This window comes from Caretta caretta, chromosome 18, assembly GCF_965140235.1.
Source record: "Caretta caretta isolate rCarCar2 chromosome 18, rCarCar1.hap1, whole genome shotgun sequence".
In the NCBI taxonomy this organism is placed as follows: Eukaryota; Metazoa; Chordata; order Testudines; family Cheloniidae; genus Caretta; species Caretta caretta.
The window spans coordinates 21,822,673-21,847,616 of record NC_134223.1 but is presented as its reverse complement, the minus strand read 5'-3'; the positions used below and the strand labels follow the sequence as shown (position 1 = coordinate 21,847,616).

At 52.0% G+C, this 24,944-nt stretch overlaps 2 protein-coding genes across 15 annotated transcripts in view; one reads left to right on the top strand and one right to left on the bottom strand.

Annotated features, from left to right (window-relative positions):
• The window catches only part of CHD5 (chromodomain helicase DNA binding protein 5), an 82,614-nt gene extending 62,735 nt beyond the window's left edge, over positions 1–19,879 (top strand). For 4 of the 6 annotated variants that reach the window (XM_048825248.2, XM_048825245.2, XM_048825247.2 and 1 more), the window contains 11 exons: positions 875–1,034; positions 1,964–2,043; positions 3,619–3,751; positions 4,647–4,736; positions 5,749–5,889; positions 7,393–7,501; positions 7,888–8,020; positions 8,903–9,098; positions 12,263–12,426; positions 12,866–12,980; positions 16,640–19,879. In XM_048825248.2, the coding sequence (XP_048681205.1) occupies positions 875–1,034; positions 1,964–2,043; positions 3,619–3,751; positions 4,647–4,736; positions 5,749–5,889; positions 7,393–7,501; positions 7,888–8,020; positions 8,903–9,098; positions 12,263–12,426; positions 12,866–12,980; positions 16,640–16,758 (1,440 nt within the window). In that variant the 3' untranslated portion in view covers positions 16,759–19,879. Of the gene's footprint in view, positions 1–874; positions 1,035–1,963; positions 2,044–3,618; positions 3,752–4,646; positions 4,737–5,748; positions 5,890–7,392; positions 7,502–7,887; positions 8,021–8,902; positions 9,099–12,262; positions 12,427–12,865; positions 12,981–13,103; positions 13,155–16,639 lie in introns of all 6 variants that reach the window. The other 2 variants (XM_048825249.2, XM_048825246.2) reach the window with 2 other exon arrangements.
• Positions 19,880–20,661: 782 nt separating this feature from the next.
• KCNAB2 (potassium voltage-gated channel subfamily A regulatory beta subunit 2) overlaps positions 20,662–24,944 on the bottom strand; it is a 107,483-nt gene continuing 103,200 nt past the window's right edge. For all 9 annotated transcript variants that reach the window (XM_075121189.1, XM_075121188.1, XM_075121187.1 and 6 more), the window contains one exon: positions 20,662–24,927. In XM_075121189.1, the coding sequence (XP_074977290.1) occupies positions 24,838–24,927 (90 nt within the window). In that variant the 3' untranslated portion in view covers positions 20,662–24,837. The remainder of the gene's footprint in view (positions 24,928–24,944) is intronic.

The following is a 24,944-nucleotide window of genomic DNA, read 5'->3' as shown; positions in this document are numbered from 1 at the left end:
CTCTGGTGAGCAGCCACAGTTCATTCTGAGAAGAGATCACGCTGAGAATGGAATTGATCCTGACATCAAACTGGGAAATGGGAACATGTCAAAGTGAGAGACCTCAGTTCATGCGGTGTCTTTAGCGACACGGGCTGCTCAACTGTCCAGGAAGGGTGGGAAAATTCAGTGTAGGGAAAACAACCTAGAGCAGCGTGAAGTGCATGGGGTGTGTGGGAGAGAACTTGTGACATGAAAGGGGAAGAGAACAGCAAGGTCAGATATGTCAGGGGAAAAAGTAAAGGTAAAGCAAGAAGCTTTCAAGTGGAGGCATGGACTCTGATCAGTCTGTGTGTGTTCAGGCTTCTGGCGACATCTGTCTCACCCCAGGCATGCACACGGGCTATCATTAGGCATTAGCATGGTCACTTGTTTGCACAGCCACGTCTGTGCTAGTAACTGAATACCTTTTCTTTCCAGAGGGGTCTCCTGCAGAGTAAATGCAGGGAACAGCAGGTGAGAGGCAAAGTTTGGGGGAGCTTGAGGGGCTCCTGAGCTCCGCTTCTGCATGTGCAGGGCCCCCTGCTAGCTCACCTGGTAGAGCTTTTGCCTCTCATTCCCGAGCCTCGAATGCAGCAAAATGCAGAGCAGCCGTGCTGGTCTGGACACTGGATAGGCAACTGTGCTGGCCAGTCAGATCTGCTCAAGTATCTGGCTGCTGGATGGCAAACGCAACAAAGCCCACTGTGAGCTTGTTCTCACCTGGACACTGATGGCCACGCAGTCTGTGAGGTTATGAAATGCTGGGGACGCTTCTCTGATTGGCAGCTCTGCTGTCTGACTGTGTTTTACAAACTAACCAGGTGTGTTGTTCATTATTGTGTCTGTGCGTCAGGTTCAGGAGTTTGAACATGTCAATGGGAAGTACAGCACCCCTGATCTGATCCTGGAGGGGCCGGAGGGGAAAAAATCCAGCGAGGTTGTCTCTTCTGATCCAAACACCCCTGTCCCAGCCAGCCCAGCACACATGCAGACTGGGCCAGTGGCACAGCCAGGTAAATGTGATGACAAGCTGCTTTATGGAGAGCATAATCCTGGGTCCAGAAACTGCTGAGAAAGCAAGATGCGCCCAGGTTTCCAAAAATGGTTGGAGTTGTTCGGACTCCCACCTTGAGAGGCCTTAAAAGGGCCTGGGAACCCCAGAAAGCAGGCTGTCACCCTCTGCAAACCAGGGCCCTGCAGGGTGTTTGAAGCTGGGCACCCAAAATCACAAGTCGCTTTTGAGAATCTTGGCCACAGTGACTGAGATCACAGCATCGATCTGGCTTTTCTCCCATAATGCCCCACAAAGGCGGTCTTCACTGCCGAGTGAGCTCGAGTTTTCTACACTCCAGTTAACTCCTCTTGGGTTAGGCTCTGGCCTGGTCTACACTAGGAACTTACATCGGCAGAGCTACATCTCTTGGGGGGTGAAAAATACACACCCTTGAGAGAAGAAGCTAACGCCTGGTGCAGACAGTGCTATGTCAAGAGAGGAATTCTTCTGTCAACCTAGCTCCTGCCTCTCGCGGAGGTGGATTACCTGCGCTGACGGGAGAAGCCCTCCGGGCGCTGAGCGTCTACCTGGGAAACCAGGGCCCGCAGGGCCAGTTGGGATATACTGGGACTTTCGCTGAGCTCTAACATAGTTACAAGCTGTTCTTTCCCCTCTCAATAACAATGGGAAGTTAACAGTTAGACACAAAGGCTCCATAGTAACTGCATCTATTTCCAAGGTAAGGATGAAATTGCCTATAACCAGCAACATTTGACTTAAAAATAAGCTTCCCACTCATAATCCTTGGAATCGAGTTGGAAAGTTTTTAGAACAACAGAACTTTCCAATAGGGCTCGACTCCCAAAGGGTTAATCTTACCCGATAGCACCACGCGAATGGCCCAACTGAGCGCAGTTCACATGGTGTCCTTTTTTGTTGTTGTTTCAGACAAAACAGAAATACAGTTGGGGCTCCAAGAGGAAAAGGAACAATTGGAGCCAAAGCCCAAGAAGCCAGCTGAGAGCCAGGTAGCAGGGAGCTCCTTTCCCCCTTCTTTTCTTGGAGCTCGCACACCCCATTAGTGGCACACGCAGTGTCCCCAGGATACAGCAAAGCTGGGCTGAACCAGCAATTCTTTCTCTGCTTCCCTTGGCCCTGTGTCCCCCAACCTCTTCCTCTGTTGTATTTATAAAGCCTTTCCCAGGAATCCCTGCCCAGCTGGCCGAACCTGCTTGTAGGTCAGACAGAGGGAGTTTACGAGGACCCTTCCCTAGCTGGCCCCAGGGATGAGGTTCTCGCTTCTGCCATCCTCCGAGCCCTTGTCTGTGCTGCCTCCCTGCAGGGGCAGCATATTCTGCTGTCGCAGGAACCTTTGTGTGCTCCAGAGCATGGGGCATTCTGCAGGCTTCTCCACTCTGGGCTACTGCTGTGCACACAGAAAGGTTTCTGGGGCCATCCCGTCCTCGAGTGTCCTGAGTACTGATCTTATGGCCTCCAGAGTGACCAGTGCCTCATCTGCCCCGTTGCCCTGCCCAGAGTCTCTCAGTGCCCCGTGTCTGCACAGTTCTCCCCAGCCCCTGGGGCTCTGCAGCACTGCTCAGGTCAGCTGGCTCTTTGCCCTGAAGCTCGTGCTGAGCATTTCCCTGCAGCTCTCACAACCACCGGCTCCAGGCACCCTGTGCAGCCCCCCCCACCGCCTCATTACAACATTATTTAAAGGCTTCCAGAGCATGCTCTTTGCCGCCCTCCCAGTTGGCTGAGCCCCCTGTGTGAATGAACACAGCGCCCCCTGCCTGGCCCCAGCTCTGACCCTCGCTGTGCCCCTACGGGAGTCTTGCTGGCCCTGACCTTTAACCCTGGCCTGGAACCTTTACCAGTCTCAACTCTGACCCTAAACTGGGGAGAGCTACAGGTCTTAACTGTAACCCCAACCTGAGGAACCCTGCCGGCCCCAATCCTGATCCTGGCCAGGGAGCTCCGCTGGCCCTGGCCCTGGCCCTTCACCCCAGTTTTGGGCCAGAAAGTGGCCCCATCTGTATCAGTCCATGTGCCAAGGTAGGAAATGGCAGCCAATCTAATGGCTAAATTGTACAAATCTCACCATGGCACAGCTTGGTTTCCCACAGTGTCCTCTCTCCAAGGGCATTGTTACACCTTCATGGTACTATTCAAGTAGCTAATTATTTCCTAATCTGTCCCTTTATGTACATACAAACTGAACCCAGTGGGGAAGTCTGTCTGCACAGTGAAGAGATCAGCCTGCAGTTCTGAAAACCCAGGATGGGAATTGTACTGCTCAGCCCTTATGCTATGTTGCACGTTCTGGTAACATGGTGCTTTGCAAAGGAAGGGTTACGCTCCTGACTTTCGTCATTGATCACGTTTAAAGCACTTTAGTAACGGAGCCACACAGCCCGCGGGTAGTATTACCCCAGGACTCCTGGGGAGGTGAAACTAGGCAGAGAGGTGTCCGCTGTAAATCAGAGCCAGGGCATGGCTGCTGGACCACGCTATAGTCGGGGCTTTCTGGGCAGTTTTGCAGCAACATACCCTGAGCCCTTTGAGCTGGAGTGGCTAATGTGGTGTCCCCACTTGACGTCAAGGGTCCAGCAAGTGCAGAGAAAGCCGAGAATGAAGAAAACCAAGAGAGCTCCAGAAACGAGGAGAAACCGAGAGACGAGAAACAGGAAGAGAGCGCAAAGGCTGAGCTGTCGCCCGAGCGGCTGCCGGTGAGAGGTGAGGCACCTGCTGCATGCGGAGCATCCACGAAGTCTGGGGCAGCCCCAGCTGTCACCGCACCGCTTGAGAGACTGTTTCCTTCCTTGTTCAAGGCCCTGTGCGCATGCATGCGGTATTCCCCCAGCGAGGCTCCATAGCTCATCCTGTAGTTCAAGCTACTCTCCTCAGTGCCCGAAGGTGCAGAGTTCAAATCTTCCCAGCGTTCCATTATGTAAAACTGTAACAGCCCTATCGCGCAATTCGTTTGTACCTAGGAAAGTCCATAAAAACACTGTATTAAAAGAATGTAAAGATTGTAAAATCAATTACGCGCAAGTTAGGAAATGCCCGTGCAACCTTGATTGGGCCCCCTCGTGAATATGCATTATGATACAGTCTGTAATGACATGATCACATGCTCTTTGCCCCCATAGTTTTTAAAGAACCTTTTTGTATGTAATGTAACTTGTAAAACAGAGCGGTTAATCTCTCTGCAGGTGACATGCACCCCTCTTCCTGAGGCCTGTGCCCTGCTAGATGGGACTTCAGTGTGGCTTAGGGTGACATTCACCCCTGAATGAGGGATCAGCACAAGACCTAGGAGCATGTATCTTCACGCATGGGTAGTGCTGGGAGAGCTCTAGTGATGGGCCTAACACTAGAATAAGCTCTCGCAATTTTATTAACATAATTTTTGCATCCATTTATGATGCAAATTGGGGTTTCCCCATCAAACCACCAAACGTTTCAGTTTTGAGGAAACTGCATTTTCTGACGTGGGTCTACCAGCTGCAATGGGCAGGCAAACACATACTTTGCGACTTTAAATAGGACCGGCTAATCAGTCCAGAGACACTGGTGGTCATTTCTAAACAGCATTCTGCCTGTTAATGGTCCTGTTTAATTCCTGCAGATGAGGCAATTCAGGCAAAGGAAAAGCCATTGGAAAAGTCAGAATTAAATGCCTGCCAAGGTAAAGGGGAAGACAAAGAGTTCAAGCCAGGTAAGATGCCCATGACCTGAACTGCAACAGAGAACTGATCCAAAATTGTGTGTGTTACGGAGCAGTGTGCATGCACGTGCGTGTGTTTGTGTGTGAGGGGCCGTGTGCCATGTGTCTGTAGCGTGTTTGGCCAGGGAAAGGGGAATAGAAAAGCAGCTCCTGCTATTTCCTGTCTGTGTTGTGGTGGTGCCCACAGGCTGTGATCACTGTGTACACGCCTATAACGAGAAATGAGATCCAGCCCCAAAGGGCTTAATTATGATGTGCAGGTGCATTTATGGACCATGTTTGCGGCTCGTACACCACACCTTTGTGAGAAGCGGCAGCGCACCCGGGAGCTGTGTACCCTGCTGCTTCTTGCCGACTTTCCATCTGTGGCTTGGACTTACAAGTGGAGACGGGGGCCCAGCAGCATGCAAAGAGTCTGTGCGAGAGCCAGAATGGGCCTCAGGAGGGACTTAGGGTCTTGCTACACTGCAGTGAGACACCCGTGGCTGGCCCAGGTCAGCTGACTCAGGCTCCCTGGGCTGGGGCTACAGTCTGAGCTCTGGGACGCTTCCACCTTGCAGGGCCCTAGAACCGGGCTCCAGCCCAAGCCCAACTGCACTGCAATTAAACGGCCCCTTAGCCCGAGTCAGCTGGCCCGGGCCAGCCACACCCTTAGTGCCCAGCTGCAACCACTAGACCATGTTTCCTAGCAGTTGGAGCAGTGGCTCAGAATAGCTCTAGGGACGGGCAAGAGAACTCCCTGACACTTCTCCTTATTTCCTTTCTGAGGTGGGTGCAGAGGCACTTCACCCGTTCCTGGCTCCACGGGCATCTTGGCTGGCGGGCGCTGCTTGTGCTAGCTGGGAGGCCCGGAGGCCGGCTGGTGAGATGCACGTGGGGGTGTTTTGGAGAACGATTTGAGGAGAGAGCTGCTGCAGTTAATGGGGCAATGATGAGAAATAAGCAATTCAGCTCAGCATGGCAGGGTCAGTTGTGCTTATCTGATGTTACTGTCTTTGGTAAGCAGAGGATACCAAGGTGGAAGAGAAGGAGCAGAGTGAGACTCAGCAAAATGGTGAAAAAGAGGAAGAGGAGGATGGGAAGAAGGAGGATAAAAATATGAGCTTCAGATTCATGTTCAACATTGCTGATGGTGGCTTTACAGGTAACAGGGTTTGGGGCTGACACAGAGCATCCCAGTCACTTTTAAAGTGTGCCTGCGAAAGCTGCCCAAGATTTGCTCAGGTTTTCTGCATATTCAGTTAGAGGATTTGAGCCTGACAGCGGTTTAAACTAATGGAATTCCCGTCCCAGAACACAATGCCAGATCTTCGCTCTGTGCTAGAAGTCGCTGGCTGCTGGGGAAAGCTAAGCTCAGGGAGCTGTCTTGAGTTCTCTACTGCTTTGGTCTGTGATGCTGCTAAAATCATCAGCCTTGTTTATCACGTGAGTCATTCTCACCTCAGCATTTGCAGCACTGTATACTCAGCTCATATTTTATAAAGTACACCTGAGTGACTAATAAAACTCCACAGAATATTGAAACAGGAAGCACTACAAGAACCAAATCTGCTTTATTCCAGTTATGCTCACTGTTAACTTTTTGTATTTCACTGGCCTAAGACGCTATACTGGTCAGTTTCATATTCTCTTTATACTCCCTTTCATTTCCTGGCCTTTGTGACCTTGGTTATACTGGGGTTGCAGATGCTGCAAAGGAATGTTTGAAACATGTTTTTCACTGAAAGCATTCGCTGGTTTAATTCAGGACAGCACGTCCATTCAGATTCATATTTGCAACCCTCCCCATTTTTAATAGATACACCCTAAATTTTGAGCCTAAATGGTTTGACCTTTTACATAGCTGCATACTTAAAAAGAGCTCCAGTCCCGAGGAGTGATTGCATCATGGGACTTCCTGTCAGTTCCTTTTTTTTTGATGTCACAGTTGTCATAGCATCCACTGTAACCATAGTCCGTGCATCCCGTGGCACTGAAGGAATCATTAATGTCAAACCTTATGCCAGCATGGAGTCCCCTGGGCTTCTAGAGGATACTGTGTAGGTCCCTTTCCAAAGTGGGCCCTGGACTAGAGACTTTCTTCGGTAATGAAGTCCACTCTCCAGGTTGAGAGAGAGCCTCCCTCTTCTCTTCATGGCCTATTCCCAATGCTTAGGGATAGCACCATCAGACATGTCATTCAATCTATTGCCCACCAGCTGCATGCCGGGGCTTAGAATCCTAGTAGCCATGCCTGAGGAACACAGCTTTTAGCTGTAGTCGTCTAGCTCTAGCATCATAAGTTTTCTGGGGGAGGGATCTTTCCTCTTTGCTCATTTAAAAGGAAAAATATATCCGTCATTCCTACTGAGCTGGCAGCTTTCTATAGCCAGTGATCTGTCCTCCTTAAAGGGAGCAAAGCTGCTCAGAATAAGAAGGTGGCAGATGGGGTGTTTGTGAGACCCGTGATTTGGTTCTAAGGTGTCAATTGACTTCAGTAGAGGATGACATTAGCCAGTGGCTGAAATGGGTCAAAGGCCCAGAGGTTACACACAGTGCCAGTGGCCGCAGGCAGGAATACGTCCTCTTGGCTAGTCCTGCCTTGCGTTCTAGCAGCAGGTACGCTCTCGTGCTGCTGGCTGAACGTGGCTCGGCTTTGCCTTCTCAGAGTTGCACACGTTGTGGCAGAACGAGGAGAGAGCTGCCGTCTCCTCGGGCAAGATCTACGACATCTGGCACCGGAGACATGACTACTGGTTGCTGGCGGGAATTGTTACGTATCCTTGAACTTGTAGTGAGAGCCCTTGCCGCGGTTGACAGGGAGGCGACCAGAGAGGCTGGGCCGCCGCGGGGTGATGGGGAGGTGATCAGGATGAGCAAGATCTTTGTCTTCATGTTGCTCTGAAGAGACTCCTCTCCTGAGTGTTGGTCTTGACTCTGACACCGGCTCCCTCTCTGGCCTTGGGCACGTCATTTAACTACCCTGAGTCTGTCACCAGGGGACCACAGTAGGAGTGCTGCACCGGTTACTTAGTGCTGTGCTTTGAAGATGACGAGAGCTATTGAAAGGCTGAAAGTGTCACTAAGCGAACTCCCCAGGCTAACCAATGAGATTGCAGTTGGCAATCTGGCCTTTTCCCTTAACACCCCTCCCTGCACCCAGCCATGGCTATGCCCGCTGGCAGGACATCCAGAACGACCCGCGCTATGTGATTCTGAATGAGCCATTCAAGTCGGAGATACACAAGGGGAACTACCTCGAGATGAAGAACAAGTTCCTTGCCCGACGGTTCAAGGTGAGCCTGGAGGGAAGGTGCCCCCCTCTGGAGGAGGGCTAGTGGAGCTGTGCTGGAGGGTGGGGAGTGGGCTCCAGTCTCATGCACTGGAGAGAGCCAGGGAGTGGTCTGCAAGGGCGTTAAGCGCCTGGCAGGGAGACCATGGCACCAGACGCAGATTCATAGGGAATGGGCTGCAGACAGCCCCTGACCCTACGTGCTATTTCTCCTGCATGGAGTGGCAATGAACCACTGCAATGAGACTGTTGCCTAGCTCCTTACTTAGGCCAGGGGCCTCTTGTCAGGTATCAGGGTCCCATGGAGTGGGTTCCCCTAGGCTTGTTTTGGGAGCTGAGCATCGTTCCCACTCACTCAGCTCTTACTAAGCTCAGCAAAGGGAACTGCTGTGGCCTTGCGTGACCTTCTATGGGTATAAATCAACTGTCCTCAGCTGCTCAGTGTCTAACAGGGCTGCCTGCCAGATCCCTGCTCTGCACTCCAAGTGGGAGTGAGTTAAAGCTGTTGCCATCCATTTGCCAAGGGCTGGCCTCTGCGCAGTGAGTCAAGGGTTCTCCACCTAATTCTTAGGCCAGGTGTCTACGCCGCCAGTCAGAGCAGCTGGCACTAACCGTCCGCTCCGTCTGAGCCACAGCAGTGTCTGAGGACTGGCTAGGCCCCACAGACTGGCCCCCCAGCCTCCACTTTGGTGAGATGGAAAAGCCTAAGGGGGAGGGGAAAGTCTGCTTCCCCCTCAGTGGCTGTGGGTGCCCCCGTGTCAGACAAGTGGGGCAGCCAGAGGGCTGGAACGTTGGCCGGAGTAAATCCGCATAGCCAGCGCAGCACCGATTTATCCCCGCCGAGGATCTGGCCCAGACTCTTCTCTCTTCTCTGGATGTGTCTCAGTTACTGGAGCAGGCCCTGGTGATAGAGGAGCAGTTGCGAAGGGCCGCGTACCTCAACATGAGCCAGGACCCCAATCACCCGGCCATGGCACTGAACGCCCGTCTGGCTGAAGTGGAGTGCCTTGCCGAAAGCCACCAGCATCTCTCCAAAGAGTCCCTGGCTGGGAACAAGCCTGCCAATGCTGTCCTGCACAAAGGTTTGTCGCTGTTGCATAGCCTGCTCCCTCCCTAGCCGGGGCTGAGAGGAGCGCCAGCCGCACGGGCTCTCTGGGGCTGAGCCAGAGCCAGCGGGGGCTGCGGTGTTCCCAGCTGACTTGCAGGGGGAGTGGTACCAGCATGGGGCAGAGAGACAATAAATCCAACCAGGAGGAAGTGACTGGCTGGTGTTTCTGTCTCACAATGTTCCCGTGTCCTGGCGCTGGCCACGTCCCTCTGACCTTTCCTGACCACAGGGACCGTGGCCATTTGCTTCCAGGGCAGGAGCAGAGGGGAAATGCAAGTGTGCAGTGGGTTGATTCTCATGGCTCCCAAGGTGCCAAGGGGAGACAGTCTTCCCTGGGCAGAAAAGACATGGCTTAGACCTGAAACGAGCCCCGCTTGTGACGCGCAGCAACACCTGCCTAATGTGGGGTGTCTTGGGAGCCCTGGTTGCGTATCCCCCTAGCGACCCCAGGGATTGCATGGCACCCCTAAGCCTAGGGAGACCGAGATAGCAGAGAAGTGAGGTGTTCTCAGCCTGTGTCCATACAGATGTGCGCACAGAGGCGCCCGGGCACAGAGGCTCCGATCGGAAGATCCCAGTGGCCACACTGTGTGTGTGGTTGAGGTCACCATCCTGAACCTGAGCGTTGCTTTGCAGCCGTTCCCACTGGCAGGTATAGAAGTGTTTACTCGCACGGCTTATTAAACGGCCCCAGGCTTGGGGGTGTCAGAGCGGCACCCAATGCCCCATTTGAATCTGGTGCATTGATCTGGAGCAGATCTTGCCTAGCACAGGGTGTCGTGAGGGTATTTTGATCCCCTTGAGGGTATTTTGAGCCAGGGTAACCAGGAACGTGCTTTTCACCTGCTTACAAATGTGCAGGTGCTCAGGAGACACGGTGCCATGTCTGGCTGGTCGGGACTGAAGCCCAGAGTTAACAGATGAACAGCCCCAGGCCTAGATGAGTCAGTCTGATGGAGACTGAGTTTGGAACCAAGAGACCAGCAGAGGCTCCAGCAGGTCCCCACCTAGCCAGTCGTGTGTCAGGTTTTGTGTGCTGTGCCTGGCACCAAGCCTTGACAGACTCCCACTGCCGATTGTAACAGACTGATTATACCAAGTCGATTTACGGGCGTGGGATCCGTTTATAGCACTCTAACAGAGGAGTCAATGGGACAAAGTTGCTGTTACAGTCCAGGGGCTTTGAGGACCAATGTCTCCTGGCAGCAGTGCCCATGGGGACATTTGCTTCTCCTCTGGAGGTACATGGTTGAAGCGAAGCCTTGCTCTACGGCAATGGCAAAAAACTCTGCAGGGCTTCCACCCCCAAATCCTCCCTTCATTTTCCTGACTGCCCAAGGACAGGATCTTACCTCCCCAGCAGTCGGACTCCTCTGAACCATTACAGAATGGGGTTAAAGTGTTCAGGGATACTGGCCCAGGCAGTCCAGAAGTGATCGTACAAGTAGGTGATGTTCCCTTCCTGTTCCAAACCACCCCCCAGGCACAGAACATGCGTCTCTTCCCCAAGTCTGGCTCTTTCTACAGGGTCTCCCTTTCTCTGCCCCGTGTTCTCTCTAGCTGGAGGGTCCCACCCAGCACTCTAGTGGAGTTAACAAGGCATGGAACTCCTTGCCTGAGGAGGTTATGAAGGCAGGACCGTAACAGGGTTTAAGAGAGAACTGGATAATTTCATGGAGGTTAAGTCCATTAAAGGCTATTAGCCAGGATGGGTAAGGAATGGTGTTTCTAGCCTGTGTGTCAGAGGGTGGAGATGGATGGCAGGAGAGAGGTCACTTGATCATTACCTGTTAGGTTCACTCCCTCTGGAGCACCTGGCATTGGCCACTGTCGGTAGACAGGGTACTGGGCTGGATGGACCTTTGGTCTGACCCAGTCTGGCCGTTCTTACGTTCTTACGTTTACCCAGCAGATCTGAGCAGGGCTTTAGCTCCTGTTAACAGGGTGGGTCAGTGTAAGAGCCCTCCATCCCTTGGCAGGGCCATGGAGCCTGCCAGCCTGATGCAGTCTGCCCCAGGTGATAACAGCTTAGCAGCTCTGCTGATTCATGAGCTGTCAGTGAGGAAATAGTCACTTGCGTAAACTGCAGCCAATTCTGCTGGAGCTAGGACCACTGGAGACTGGGGAGGAGTGCGCTTGGGCAAAGGACGGAGCAGGTGCTGCTCCCTGGTGCTACATAAGGGCTCCTGGCCGGAGACTGACACAGTCCATGCCGGAATTTGGTGTGCAAATGTGAGAGTAGAGAGGGCAGAATATAGCTTGTTTGCCAGACAGAAAACAGCTGTTCTGGGGGGCTCCGAGCAGCAGCTCGCTGTCCAGCACCCTCAGTGTCCTAGTCTTCAGATCCCAGCCAAGGGCCATTACCGTAACATCCCATGGGAGCAAATCAACACTTCGATGGGGGACACGGATCTGAGCTGTGGATGGGGAAACGCTGGAAAGGTTCTGCCATTTTAAAGGACACAAGAAAAATACAAGTAGCCAAGTATGGGCAGAACATGAACACGAGGTTGGCAGCAGCCCCCAGATATGCATTACCTGTTTGCTGCCGTGTGCTTGGAGAGCCATGCAGGAAGGCAGGTGGCTGATGAGAGAGCTGCTCTCCCTCGGGCTAGGAGGGGGCAGGGTGTGGAATTAGACGGGCACACCGTTTACAGAATTGCTGTGGCACGTGGCTTCAGGCAGGTGCACAGCCTGTTGTGACGGCTGCTTCGGTGTGGCTAGAGGGGCCCAGAGCTTGCGGGATTCTGACATTAGCTGGGATTGAGGGGGATGGCTCAGGGGTGGAATTAGGAGGGCACAAAGTGTGTGAAAATCACTTCCTTTCGGCACAGAAGTGTGCGGTGAAGGAGGTGCAGGCATTCGGCACGTGTGGAGAACAACGCCCCCGTACGTCCACTCAACTTCAAATCCGTGTCCCTCTCGGCAAACTATCTCTGAGCCCCGCCAGCTCTCCCAGTACAGCTCCCGTGTCTCCTCTCCTCCAGTGTCCAGGACGTGTCACCGTGTTTTCACCCCCCACGTAACCCCACTGGAATCAGTTTGTCCCTTCTGCTCCCTCCCCAGGATCCCCCCGCTCAGCGTGGGAGAGCAGGTTTCCTAGCTACACTGGGTGTAATCCGTGTGTCTGTGTTGCAGTTCTGAACCAGCTTGAGGAGCTGCTGAGTGACATGAAGGCAGATGTGACCCGCTTGCCCTCCATGCTGTCCAGGATACCACCAGTCGCTGCTCGCCTGCAGATGTCTGAACGGAGCATCCTGAGTCGTCTCACTAACCGAGGAGGGGACCCCACGGTCCAGCAGGTCAGAGAGAGCCGAAAAGAAACACGGGGCCTGGGCCGCACAGGCCCCCAGCAGCTTGGGCTGTCTGGCTTGTGCTAGTGGAGTTGTTCAGTCTGGTGACCGGCCTGGAGAGTCCCTTGCAAAGCGTCTCTGTATGGTGCAGTGTTAGGGAGTTAATCGGCAGAGGATGGATACATTGACCTAACAGGCCTTTTCCATCTCTAACTTCTGCGTGCCGTGTCCTGCGTTCCTTACGTAGGCCAAACGTCTCCGCCTCCCACGCTCAGCACGGTGGTGTCTGAGCAACGCTCTCTTTGGTGACCCCCGGGGCATTTTGCCTGAGTAGAAGTTGAGCAGGTAGCCTGGGACGTGTCCCGGTCACGCCAGTGCGTGGTGAGCAGGGAGAGCAGGGCTGGTTGTCTGGAGGGCACCATAGCTGTTATTTCTCCTGTTTCTCCAGGGCTCCTTCGCGTCCTCCCAGCTCTACAACAACAACTTTGGGCCAAACTTCCGGGGTCCTGGACCAGGTGGGATTGTCAACTACAGTCAGATGCCGCTGGGACCTTACGTGACCGGTAGGTTGAGATTTCTAGCAGCCTCTTTCTCTAACTGCAGAAATTAAAGTGGCAAATTTCACTGGGCCACAAGCAAAGCCAAAGACCACTGGGCAAGCAAGATGTTTTCTCTCTTATCAATAGATATTTAGCCGTTTCCAAGATTTTCCTCTGCAGTTCTTATTCCCACCTGAGGTAAGGCCATGCTTATTACTATCTGCTAAACGTATCGTATTGTCTCATCTCTCAGGCACTGCCTAGTAAGTGATTAACTCTAAGTGTCAGCAAATCACGAGGTGGAATGAGTTAATAAATCCAGAATGTTCAGGAGCATATAGTTAGTGTTGTCTCCTTGAATGGTGGTAGCCCAGCTGTCTCTTCCACACGGCCCCTAGTCACATGCTGCTGGGCAAGTCATTCCTCCGGGCAGTCAGCTCCGGGGGTAGTCCCCAGAGAGCAGCTGTAACTGGTGCAGTCGCTGCGGAGATGCTGGAGTGAAATGATGGGGCCTCTCTTGGGTTCTGACCCACCCTCCCATGTCTTTGCACCCACTAATGCCAGTGAGCAGCGGTGCCCATGCGATTAGTGAAGCTCTTTGGTTTGACGGGGTCAGATGGGGAGCAGCCTTTCCGTCCGCACCATTCACAAAGTAACATGTGAAGGACCGGGGCTCCAGAGCTCCTAGGGCACAGGGCTTATCGCTCGTGGCACGCTACGAAACACCTAGCTCCAGCTCTGTAAGGATAAGGAACATCAACATTGCCCGCAATTCTGAGTCGGTACGGAGAGTGTTTGCAGAGTCGTGGGGCTAGTGGGCCTGTCATTAGGCATCCCTGTTTTGGGGGGACTCATCTCAGACCCACCAGTTTGGTTGCGTTGTTGTTTTTTTGGTAACATATCTGGGGAGTGTCCCGTTCTTCTCATGTGCGTAGTTAGGCTCATGCTTGCGATGCTAGGTCATGGCTAGCAGGTAATGCCCAGTGTAGTGGCTTCACGGACATCTTTGATTTCTGGAATCTCTGCATTTTGTTCTCTTCGCACAGAATAGTTTTCCCTGTTCTCATGCCAGTTCCTCAAATCAAACCTCACATTCCCTTCTGCTCCTGAAGACAGGAAGTTCCTAGGCTGATGAGCCATGTTGCCTTGAGAACATACTGGTGTGGATACAGCATGTGTACTTTTGCATGGAACCTGTCTGGTGTCATCCCTTCCAAATTGCAGGTCAGGGCTTTGGAAAGCCTACAGAAGAGCCAGCTCCCAGAGAATCCATCCCAAGTTTTACTCTGAGCCCAGTGCCTGCTTGGACTTGAGTTCAGTCAGTGCTGTATTGATGAGGTTGGCATTGCACAAATATCGGGGAAGCTCCTCACCAGGATGTGAGCTCCCAGTGCAGAGGGCCCGTCAGTGAGACATGACGTGCAGCCAGAACCTTCTCTTTTTCCAGGACTTTGCGTCCATTTAAACTTTCCTCCCTCTCCCTTGGTTTGTGTCTTGTCTGAGCTACCAGTTAGTGCATTAACGAACACGCCAGTCACAGCAACACAGGAGGCTCTGCCTTCCATTTCTCCCTTGTATTTTTACCATGGTGGCACTGAACTCACCTTAGATCTCATCTGAAATGCAAAGGAGTCTTCAGCAAATAAGCCAAGCTCTGGGAAAACTCTTATTGCCCCAGAGGATTCGGCGTGTCTCTTGGTGCGGTCGTGTCAGAGGGCAATAGGAATCGTCAGTCAACGAGCAGTCTTTAGCCAGGATAATTCACCGCTTTGCAAGGATCATTCGAGTAGGTTTCCTCTCCTCTCCTCCTCCTTGCAGCGCGCTGTGGAATTCTCTCCAAGGTTGCTGGGCTGGGCTGGGCTGGAAGCCCCTTGTTTTTAGAGGTAGCACTCCGAGGAATGTCTGCACTGCAGCTGGGAGCCCGACTCATGCTAGCCCTGCTTGAGCTAGTGCCCGTAAACCAGCGGTGCAGACAGTCAGCTCAGGCTCACTCCTGAGTTCAGACCTAGCTGCCGCCCCAGCGGCCATGTTTACACTGCTATGCGCTGGTGTGAGTCTGCCGGGCAGACACACCCAGAGGTGCTGGGAGGCTAGCCCACTCTCAGAGCGCTGCTGGGTCTCACCCGTGAGGCCATTCTTCAGCACCCAGGACTGCCTGGCATTGTCCTACTTGATTCCTGACCGTGAGCCCAGTCCTGGTCCAAATCAGGAGTTAGTCCCGGGTGTCCCCTTTTCTCTGCACAAAGCTCCTGTTCCAGACACAATGGGACATGCCTCACAGGTGGCTGAGGCGATTTTCAGTCTTTGTCTTGCAGTTTCCTCCTAGACCCAGGAAATGAGTTCCTGTAAAGTATCCAGTGGCAGGGCAGAGCTCCCTGGCCATGTGACCAAGCCCTGCCAGCCATCATGACTTTATATGAAAATAGAATGAAACCCAACACGTGGTGTCTGGTTCATGATGGTGAGACATGGAAATTACCCATCAGCAATGCCTCCGCTAGCCAAGGGCTGCCAGCGTCGCCTGGAGGCACTTTCCAGTTGATGAGATCCACCCCCCAGAAATGGTTCCCTACAGTACTAGATCCCTTAAGGTTACGTTTCTTAATAGTGGCTCATCTTATGACATATAATGTCATGTTAGAACTGCCTACTGAGAGCGTCTTCCTTTGCGACCCCCCTGTCGCCCATTCTGCCCGTTGGCACAGCACTGGGTGTTCTGCCCCACGGGTGGCTGAGTCCGTGGTGGGCGGCATGGCCCCCTGTGGTCAGTGTGTGACACACAGAATCATAGGATTGGAAGGGACCGCGAGAGGTCATCTAGTCCAGTCCCCTGCACTCCCGGCAGGACTAAGTATTATCTAGACCATCCCTGACAGGTGTCTGTCTAACCGGCGCTTAAAAATCTCCAATGATGGAGATTCCACAACCGCCCTAGACAACTTATTCCAGTGCTTAACTTCCAGTTAGGAAGTTTTGCCTAATGTCCAACCTAAACTGCCCGTGCTGCAATTTAAGGCCACATGCAGGGAGCAAAGCTGCTCCAGGGACGGAAAGGACTCTCCGGGACAGCTGTCACTTCTGCAAGGTGCTAAATCAGGCTATTTCTGAGAGCAGTTTGTTATTCTCAGTTGTCTTGCCCATTGCCATCCCCGGGGGCCATTCCCTCAGAGCCTTCACCATTGTGTTCCTTCCTGCTCATAGAGCGCTACATTTTGACTCTTCAGCTACTGCTTGAGAAGGCTGAGAGTTCACCACGTGCCTCTCTCCCCTCGGCCCAGCCCGCTGCCCGCTCAGGGCCATTGACAGCAGTTTTGACAAGCCAGCACGCTTCAAGCATTCCCAGCAGTGAGCTGGAGCGAGCAGCGGAGCCGTGTGCACTGGGCCATAAGCACCTTATTGTGTAAATGTTGCATTTGCCTTGCTATCGGGTGGTGCTTATTTGTGAACTGAACACGGACGTGTGTGCACGCGGGTGCTGGGCTAGGGGAATGCAGCTGGTGTGCTTGCTTCTAAGAACGTTTCCTTTAGGTTGGCCAGTGGCCCTGCCTTCTCTGCTTCTTGGGGTCAGTCACGCCCGCTTTGCCGTCACCTTGCACTGCGTTTCCGTGCACATGGTAGCCCACACGACAGGGAGGGGAATGGAAACCAGGTGGCCTGTAACGCATTCACTTTTGTTCTTGCAGCGACACCCAATGGGCCGCCCTCCAGCCACCCCGATAAAAAAGTAGCCGAGTCACTGAAAGATGGTGCAGCCTTGGAACGCAAGGGGAAGCTTGGTGACATCATCTGCATCGAAGACTAACTCTCAGCCCAGTGGGTGTTGGGGCCAGGGGCTGCCTTGCTCACATTTTAAAGTGTTCTTCAAAACAAACCGTCCCCCAGCCCATTTCAAGAACTTCTTAGAAGGGGATTTCATTTCCTTGTACATTTTTTGCACTTTCTTATTGAAGACTTGAAGAGTTTGTCTTGACAATGTTGGCTGAATTATGAAGGGATTATCTAGTAACAGTATTTATGTCTCTGGTTTTATCGACATGTAAAGGGAGACCGTATTGGAAGCTCTGTTTCTAGTCCAGTTACCCTGAGGTGTCAGTTAGGAGCCAGGCTTAATTCTTTTCTGTAGCCTCCTAGGGTCGTTCTATTTTTATGTCCGTTTTGTGTTTGAGCAAATGCATGCACACGTCAAGCCACTGTTCTGCTGCCAAATGTCCCGTGTATGCGAGGGAGAATGTGCCCGCTGTCCTGCCAACCCTCCGCAGGCACCAAGGGAGAACACACATGCTGCAGGAGATGTCTGTCTCACCAGCAGGGAATGGGTTAAATGAGCTGTGTTTATATTTCCGGACTGCTCACTGACTCCTGGCCTGTACTGAACAGACGAATTGCCTAGCCTGTGCTGACTGAGGGCAGTTTTCTGAGCTAATACACAGATCTAGCTGGTCTAGCAGACCGCGTGGGATTCAGGGGGTCAAAGCCTTGGGTGGGTTAGGATGACGTGAGCTATGTACGATGCAGGTGCTGTAGTTACCTCCATAGACACTTGTCAGAGAATGTGCCAGTCACCTAGGACCTTCCTGCCTGGCCCAGAGTGTGGACAGCTGGCACCTGGCTTCACAGGTAACACGCAGCGTGGGGAGCTGGGGATTGTTGGTGTAAGAAGCAGGCGTTTGTTTCTGTGTTGGGTTTGGTGAGCAGGTCGCTGCCCTGCAGACTGCCAGGTCACTGCACACCCCAAGAAACCTTTCTCCCAGTCTGGCGTGAGAGCTGAGTTGCTGACAGCAAAGACCCTGCACTGTTATGTTAGCTGAGGCCTAGGGTCTGCTGTATCCATTTACTGAGCCACAGGGCTGGGGGCGTCCTTCTTACTGGGGCAGAGAATAAAAGGCAGCCCGTCCGCCTTGCCTGCCCCCGGGCCAGTGCCCCGAGATAGCAGCTGTGCTGTACCTCCTCCTTTGGGGAGCCATTTTGCCCTCTCTAATCTGCCTTTCACTGCACCCGCCTGCGGTGAAAGCCACCCATGGCCGAGGAGCCCCCCGCTTGCCAGCAGAGCTGCTGCTTGGCAAGCACTGGTGTGTGTGTGTGTGTGGGGAGGGGACTCTATGCCCAGCCGGACCCTCTTCCTCTCTGCACCCGACATTGCCAGCCCTTTCTTGGCACAGACGCTGATTGGCAGGAGAGGAGCGAGGCGTGTCAGGGAAGTGCTCCTGGGTCAAACGTTGCATCTACCTACCTTGAATTCCCTCATCACTTCATATCTAGCTCTGCTCCAGCCAGAACCTTCTCCTTGGGCTTGGTGGTTCACTGGATTCTGGAGGTTGAACTGGAGCAGAGCGAGGAAGCACTCGCCCCCCCCAGAATCGTAGAAGATGAGGGTTGGAAGAGACCTCAGGAGGTCATCTAGTCCAACCCCTGCTCAAAGCAGGACCAGCCCCAACTAAATCATCCCAGGCAGGACTTTGTCAAGCTGGGCCTTAAAAACCTCTAAGGATGGAGATTCCACCACCTCCCTAGGGAACCCATTCCAGTGCTTCACCACCCTCCTAGTGAAATAGCCCTACTCCAGTATGGCTTGGTGAGCGATTGCTGGGACAGTGGAAGACGTCCAGGCTCTGGGATGGCAATCATCTGTCGATTGTCTCCTCTGGAACAGGCAAGGCTGGGGCTGGCTTACTCACTGGTAGGGCTAGGTTTGTTAATAGGCCAGGTCTCCCTGCACGCTGCTAGCCCCTTGCTAACGGCACTGCAGTGGCTGCATGTATGCAGTAGCACGGTGCCTGAAAACAGCAGGGCCAGGATTAACTCTGCAGCAGTAGCTTTTCACCCCGTCCCCTCCCTCCACAGGGCAAGTTGGCTGCCCCCAGCACAATGTGACACAGGAAAAAGAAGGGCTGTCAGTGCTCGCTCCCAGATCCTGGCTGACCTGGAACAGGGCTTCTTCAGTCAGGACGGTTAGGGGTACCAGTGTGTCTCCCAGGGAAGGATAATGCAGCATGCACTCCAGAGGTGGCTGCATTTTGGTGGAGATGCATGCCTGTGGGGGGTGAAATGCATTCTGTAATAGCTGGGCAGTCCGCTCCTGAGAGTCAGCCGCTGGGAGCGGACACTGAAGAGTTGCAAGCATGGAATGGGGGCAAACAATAGCCTTGTCTTTGCAGGCAGGCCCCGTGCTAGTGCAGAGGAAGCCAATGCACTGTGGCCTGCCACCTTATTTTGTGGCAAGAAGATTTTTAATGAGCGCAAAGGCTTTTAATGGAAGGGAAATTAGCAACTCTCATAGTTCACATCTCTGATGTTTACAGAGCTACCAGTGTGTTCTTCTGTCCAAAGTTCATTTGTGATGGTTCCCTCCTCAGTGGCTAGATTTCCTGTAGCAGTGTTTTGTTTTGGGCTGTGTTTGAACCATTTCCGTACCTCCTCTTCCCCCCACCCCCCAACAAGGAGATGAGCGTTTTAAAAGGCTCTCACTGCTGGTTATGTTAAACTAGCTAAAAATGACCCCTCCCCCCAACGCTTTTTAACCTGCTTTTTTTCTACTACAAAGTAGACTCCTACCAGTAACTGCAACAGGGAAAGGCACTGATGCCTGGACAGTGGGGCCAGTATTAACTCCTCCCACCTACATGGTCATCGACAGAAGGGATTATGCAACAATTCTGAGCAAGTTGAAAAAGCTCCAGTGAAATACAGACTAAGGCAGTGAAGATTTGGGGAATAGACTAGGGAAAACCAGAAGCATTTAAAGCTACTTTGCCTTCATGATTCTTGGTTTGTTATTTTGTGATACTAACTGAACCGTGCTGACCTTTTGTAGGAGCGTTTCTGGCGTCTGTAGCCAACACAAATCACATTTACTTTGTACTGTGTGTATTTGTTTTTGTTTTCTGTGTTTTAATAAATCCTTTAAAAAAAGGAGTCAACAAAAACGTTTCCCAATTATTTTTATTGTTACAGCCGCAGCCTCTGCAGCAGAGTGGAAATGGGCCAATGAAGGGCTGTAGGCAGCTTGGGAGGGGCCTTTAGCTCCCGTGAGTCACTTGAAAATGCAGGAGGTAGGTCTGACACGATCAGTACAGGAAGAGCAGGACGCTGTTCTACCCCCCCCTTTCAGCATGGCCCATGGAGTTTCTGCCTCCAGGAGACAGCAAGTGCCCTTGGAGGGGGTACATGCATGCACAGGCTCTGGCTTTCCCTCCCCAGGGCTGAGAGCTGCTGAAATTCCCTTCCGCCAAAGGCTCAGCACACGTGGTTTCTGAAACGCGCATTAGCAGAAACATAGGCCCCTACTCTCCGCTCTGAGACAATTGAGCACCTGGGTTTCAGGCTGAAGGAGCTGAAGTATTGCCATGGCCTGGAAAGCCACTGAGCGCAGGGGGAGTTGAGCTTGAGCAAGGCCTGCAGCTGCTGAGCCACACCAGGCTCGCAGCAGGGGTTTCTGCAGCCTCAGTGCTGAGAGGGGTGATGGCTGCTTCCCCCCCGGGGACATCACGTCTTGCTTGAAACAGGCAGCCCCAGGAACCAACGGGGGACCTGCAGCGCGAGGCTGAGCTTGGAGCACGAGGGAAGCCACATGATTGGCCCCAGTAATGCCATGGCAGGGACCCAAAGGGCATGGGGAGGCACTATGATGGTGCAGGATCCCCCCGTCAGGATTAATGCAGCCCAGGCTCCCGACGCCTTCGGTCCAAAGCAGCCAAGGAAACCCTCCTGCAGACAGATCAGGCTGGCCTTTTATTTTGTCATTCCATAAATACAGTAGCTGAATGTCCATCGCAATCATCATTCAGCAGCACAATGTAGTCAGCTGGTTTGGCCTGTCATTTATGCAGTTCTAGCTAGTGTAATCATCACAACCCTCGCTGTGTCTCTCTCTCTCTCTCAAGAAAGCGCTTTATTTACATACAAGGATTGGCTGACAGACAGGACAATAACTGGCCTTGGTAATTCACAGCTACTAGGTGCAGGGGAGGTTTCCAGGGTAAAGAGCAGGGCTCGCTGAATGACGGGGAGAGTGCACACACCAGAGCTGACCTGCCTTACATGCCTCGGACACAGAACAAAGGGCACAGGAAACCAAGCAAAGCCCCTGGGGTGGGATATGGAGGCTCAGACCGGAAAAGGCAACTGGAAGTTGTGGAAACCCCCTGGAACAGCTCTGGGAGGGGACGCTCGGGGGCCACAGGAGCAAGCGTTGGGATGCGGGGGGTGGTTTCAGCGTAACGTTCACCTGAACATGTGCAGCACCCCACAGCGCTCCCTGGGGACACTGTGGGGCTGGGGCTGGGGCTAACATGGGACAAGCCAGACAAACAGCAGCTGCTAAAAAGTGCAATCGTAGGCAAGGCTGTCACCATCCTTCACTCACCCTGCCGGGAACTTTCTGCCCATTCCTTACGCTGGGGAGACCCAAACCCGCTCCCTGCTGCTGGGGAGCAACACGCTGAGCTTTCCTGGGGCATTTCTGCTTGGGGTTTACCACCACCACCAAAGGCAATGAATCGCTGACTAGCCTACTCCCAGAGCAGCTGATACCCGAGCAGTGGGCCCTTTCTCAGTGCCCACAAGCCAGGTGTTTATTCCCCTGCTCACAGGTGTATGGCAGAGCACTGCGAGTATGGGGACAGGCTCTCATCGCTCCTGCCTGCCTGCAGGACACAGCCCGCCCCCCTGAACATGCACCGCTGCAGAAAGCTAACACCCCATGCAACTGGCCAACCACCTTTTTACAGCAGCTTAAAAACTGTACAATTTTTAATCCAGCCTCAAACGCTAATATGAAAGGAAATTTAAATTCAGTAGCAACAAGCGTCAGGCCTGAAACACTGAGCAGCCCCGTACACAGTTCTCACTCAGAGCAGCATTCTGCATGAGAACCATTAAGGCAGCTGGCCATAACCAGGGTTTGATTACAACAGGGCAGGGTCTGTGGCTGGGGCTGGATGGGGGGCAGGAACAGCAGTGGCTCAGCAAGACAGCATTGAGCACGTTGGTCATATGGTGAGGTTACAGCCATGGGTGGGGGTTCAGACCCCTACTGCAGACCAGCAGAGTCATGCACAGGTGTAATTTATATTCTAATTTGCAAAGTCAATCAGGAATAAACTGGTGCAAATCACAACTTGTCTTTCTGCACTGGGGCTTGAGCCCAGGGAGCTACCTCCAGGCGGGGCCTTAAGACAGGCCGAGCCCACACCACCAGCTGTAAAGAGACCAGTCCAGGGGGTGTGCAGAAATGCCTTTTAAAAAGGAGCAAGACAAAAATGGTCCAAGCGAATCAGCTTTCTGCAAGGTAGCTGCAGTAACCTACAGTGGTGGGAGGCCACAGCTGAGGGATGTTTTAAAAAGCTCTGCCAATGGACGTGTGGGTTTTTTGTAGGTTGGGGCAGTGCTCTGATCCTGCTGTGCTAGAGAGGTTACACACACAATCTCTGTACAAACACCAAACAGGCACTGCTTGGGTAGTGCCAATTAATACAAGAAATGCAAGTGCATTTTCAGAGCAAGTTCCCAGCTCCCCTAGTGTTGCTGGGCGAGTGCTTGGACCAGCTGCCCCCTGAAAGAGAAAAAGGGGAACAGAAGCACTAATATTTGTAAAACCTAAATAAATGCAGTCAGAGTCCTTAAAAACATTAACCCCTGCCAGGGAACAATGATTCCTCACCACCATTGCTTTATCGTTGTTCATTAGTATTATTGTGCCTGCTTTGTAGACCATCCAAATTAGATAGGTTTCTGCTACCCTTAGGGTGCAGAATTATTCCAGCACTTGACAAGGGGATAGCTCCTGGAAGTTTGGAACAGAATCTTATCTGTAGTCTAAACATATGGTTATCTATGCAATGGTTATGAGAAAATACTACCAACATTATACCAAAAATTGAAGTATGCGATTACTACAGTAATGCAAAACTTCTGCGGCTTTTAGATCTCAGACCACCTAGTGTGAAGTGGCTTATCCGATAGCATCTGATTTGCAGAACCATCCCAAAGGGATCCATATAGCCAACAGTGAAATGCAGCCACCTCTGGGGTGGAAAGTGGCATCCGTTTAACGGCACCAGCAACGTTACCTATGAGTTTAGGACAGGAAATGAATATGTATTTGTTGACTGTTATATCAAGTTGACTCAGTGGTTCCACAATCAGTCTAAAGATGAGATTAATCTTTAGTGGAAATGGGGAACCTAGCAGTCTACCGAAGTAATTCATCTGGCAAGCGAGACCAAGCTATCTCCCTGTAATAGCTGTGCACATATGTCATCAGTGAAACAAGTACCTACAAATGCAGACTGAAATTTTAAGGGAAAGTTGGTACCATATCAGGTGGCAGCCCATACAAGTCAGGGATCTGAAACAAGAATAATGATTTTGTAACATACAAAAAATATTTTTTTTTGTTTGCAAAGGCAAAAGATTCTCAAAAATACGCACTACAGCTGTTCAGTCCAGTGTGCAGTATCCACATTACTGAGCAGCACCCAGCCACAGACCAGACACAGCCGCAAGTCTGGTGGCTTGAACTCCTTACACCGACAATCTCTTGGATTAAATTGCTCATTACCATCATTTACTGTGTGCAGTTGGTAACGATACTCCATGATTGTCCACTGAACACATGTAAACTAAATCCCTGTCTGCCCTGCTCCTTTTAAAGCAATGACTGGCTCAAGCAGTTTCAGAGGTTGCTTACGAAATATCACAGATTCTGGGTGTTAAGGAAATCAAGCATCTAAAATTAAAGCTGGATGTTTTCTGGACAGAGATTAATTGAAGGTCTCTGCTCTCTTTCATACTAAACAGTTACACTGTTTAAAACGTTGAGTATAAACATTGTACATGTAAAACTTCATATTAGTTGTAAATGAGAACCTAGACCTGAGTGAATGACAGAGGAAGTAATGAAACCAGCAAGATGCTCGTGTTAAAACAGCATTGCCTGCTGGAGAGAAAAGCACCAGCACAGTGAGGGATTCTGACTGGAATGCCTTCAATGCCAGCGCGCCATTTCTGTTCAAAGTCGCAAACTGCGTCCTGCACTCAGTCCTCCGCAAAGCTCCCGGGAAGCCCACTGAGGCCAAGAGGTGCCTGGGCTGAGGACATAGCCTGTTCACAGGGAAAGAAAGCCCCCTGATTGGAACTGAGTGGGCTCAGGCCTTGTGCGAATAGCACCACCACCTCAGAAGGTCAATATGAGGCACCAGAAAAATAAAAAAAAGCATTGTGACAAACACCCCCGGCCCCAGTGCGGGCCTTGGGGAGGCTACCAAATCGCAGAGCATGAACTCTTACAGCGGCTTGCCAACAACTTGGCTGATTCCCTTTGTATTTTTTGAAGTATTCAATCTTCTCCAACAGAAATAGATACAGAGCAAACTAAAGAACAGAACCAGCTGGGAGATGCAGGCAATACTCCCGAAACAGCTGTTTCTAACATTCTTAGATGGTTACCACAGACAGTCCTCCGCACTCACATTAGCCAGATCATTGTAAAGCCAGCGTTGCTTTTGGAACAGAGAGACTAGAATTCTTACAGGGAAATGGTGTGTGTGTCAGATCTGAATATTCAAGCACATCGTACAGGAGCTGGAATCAACGAAAAGCAGAGATATTCTGCGTGCGTTTGTGAAAAACGTAGTTTCTCCTTTTAAAAAAGGAAGCCCAGAGGCCTGAAATCTTCCCAGCCTGGGACTCTTCTTGCATTCAAAAGAAATGGTGCATAATAAGCCTATGTAGTCTTGCAGCAACAGGGTAAACAACTTCTCCAGAACATCTTGCCACGTGGTATCTTCGGATGCCAATCACACTCTTCCCTTGGCTTCAGTAAAGCTTAAGCAAGCAAACAGAAGACTAGGAGTCGAGAGAGTCCGGGGGACAGCAGGCACAGTTAGGATCTGTAGTCCTTTTTGCTGTATGGTTTATTGCCCAAAATACTATCGATCTCGTGTATAATAGAAGAGGACAATTTTGGAAGAACCTGTACACAACATACAT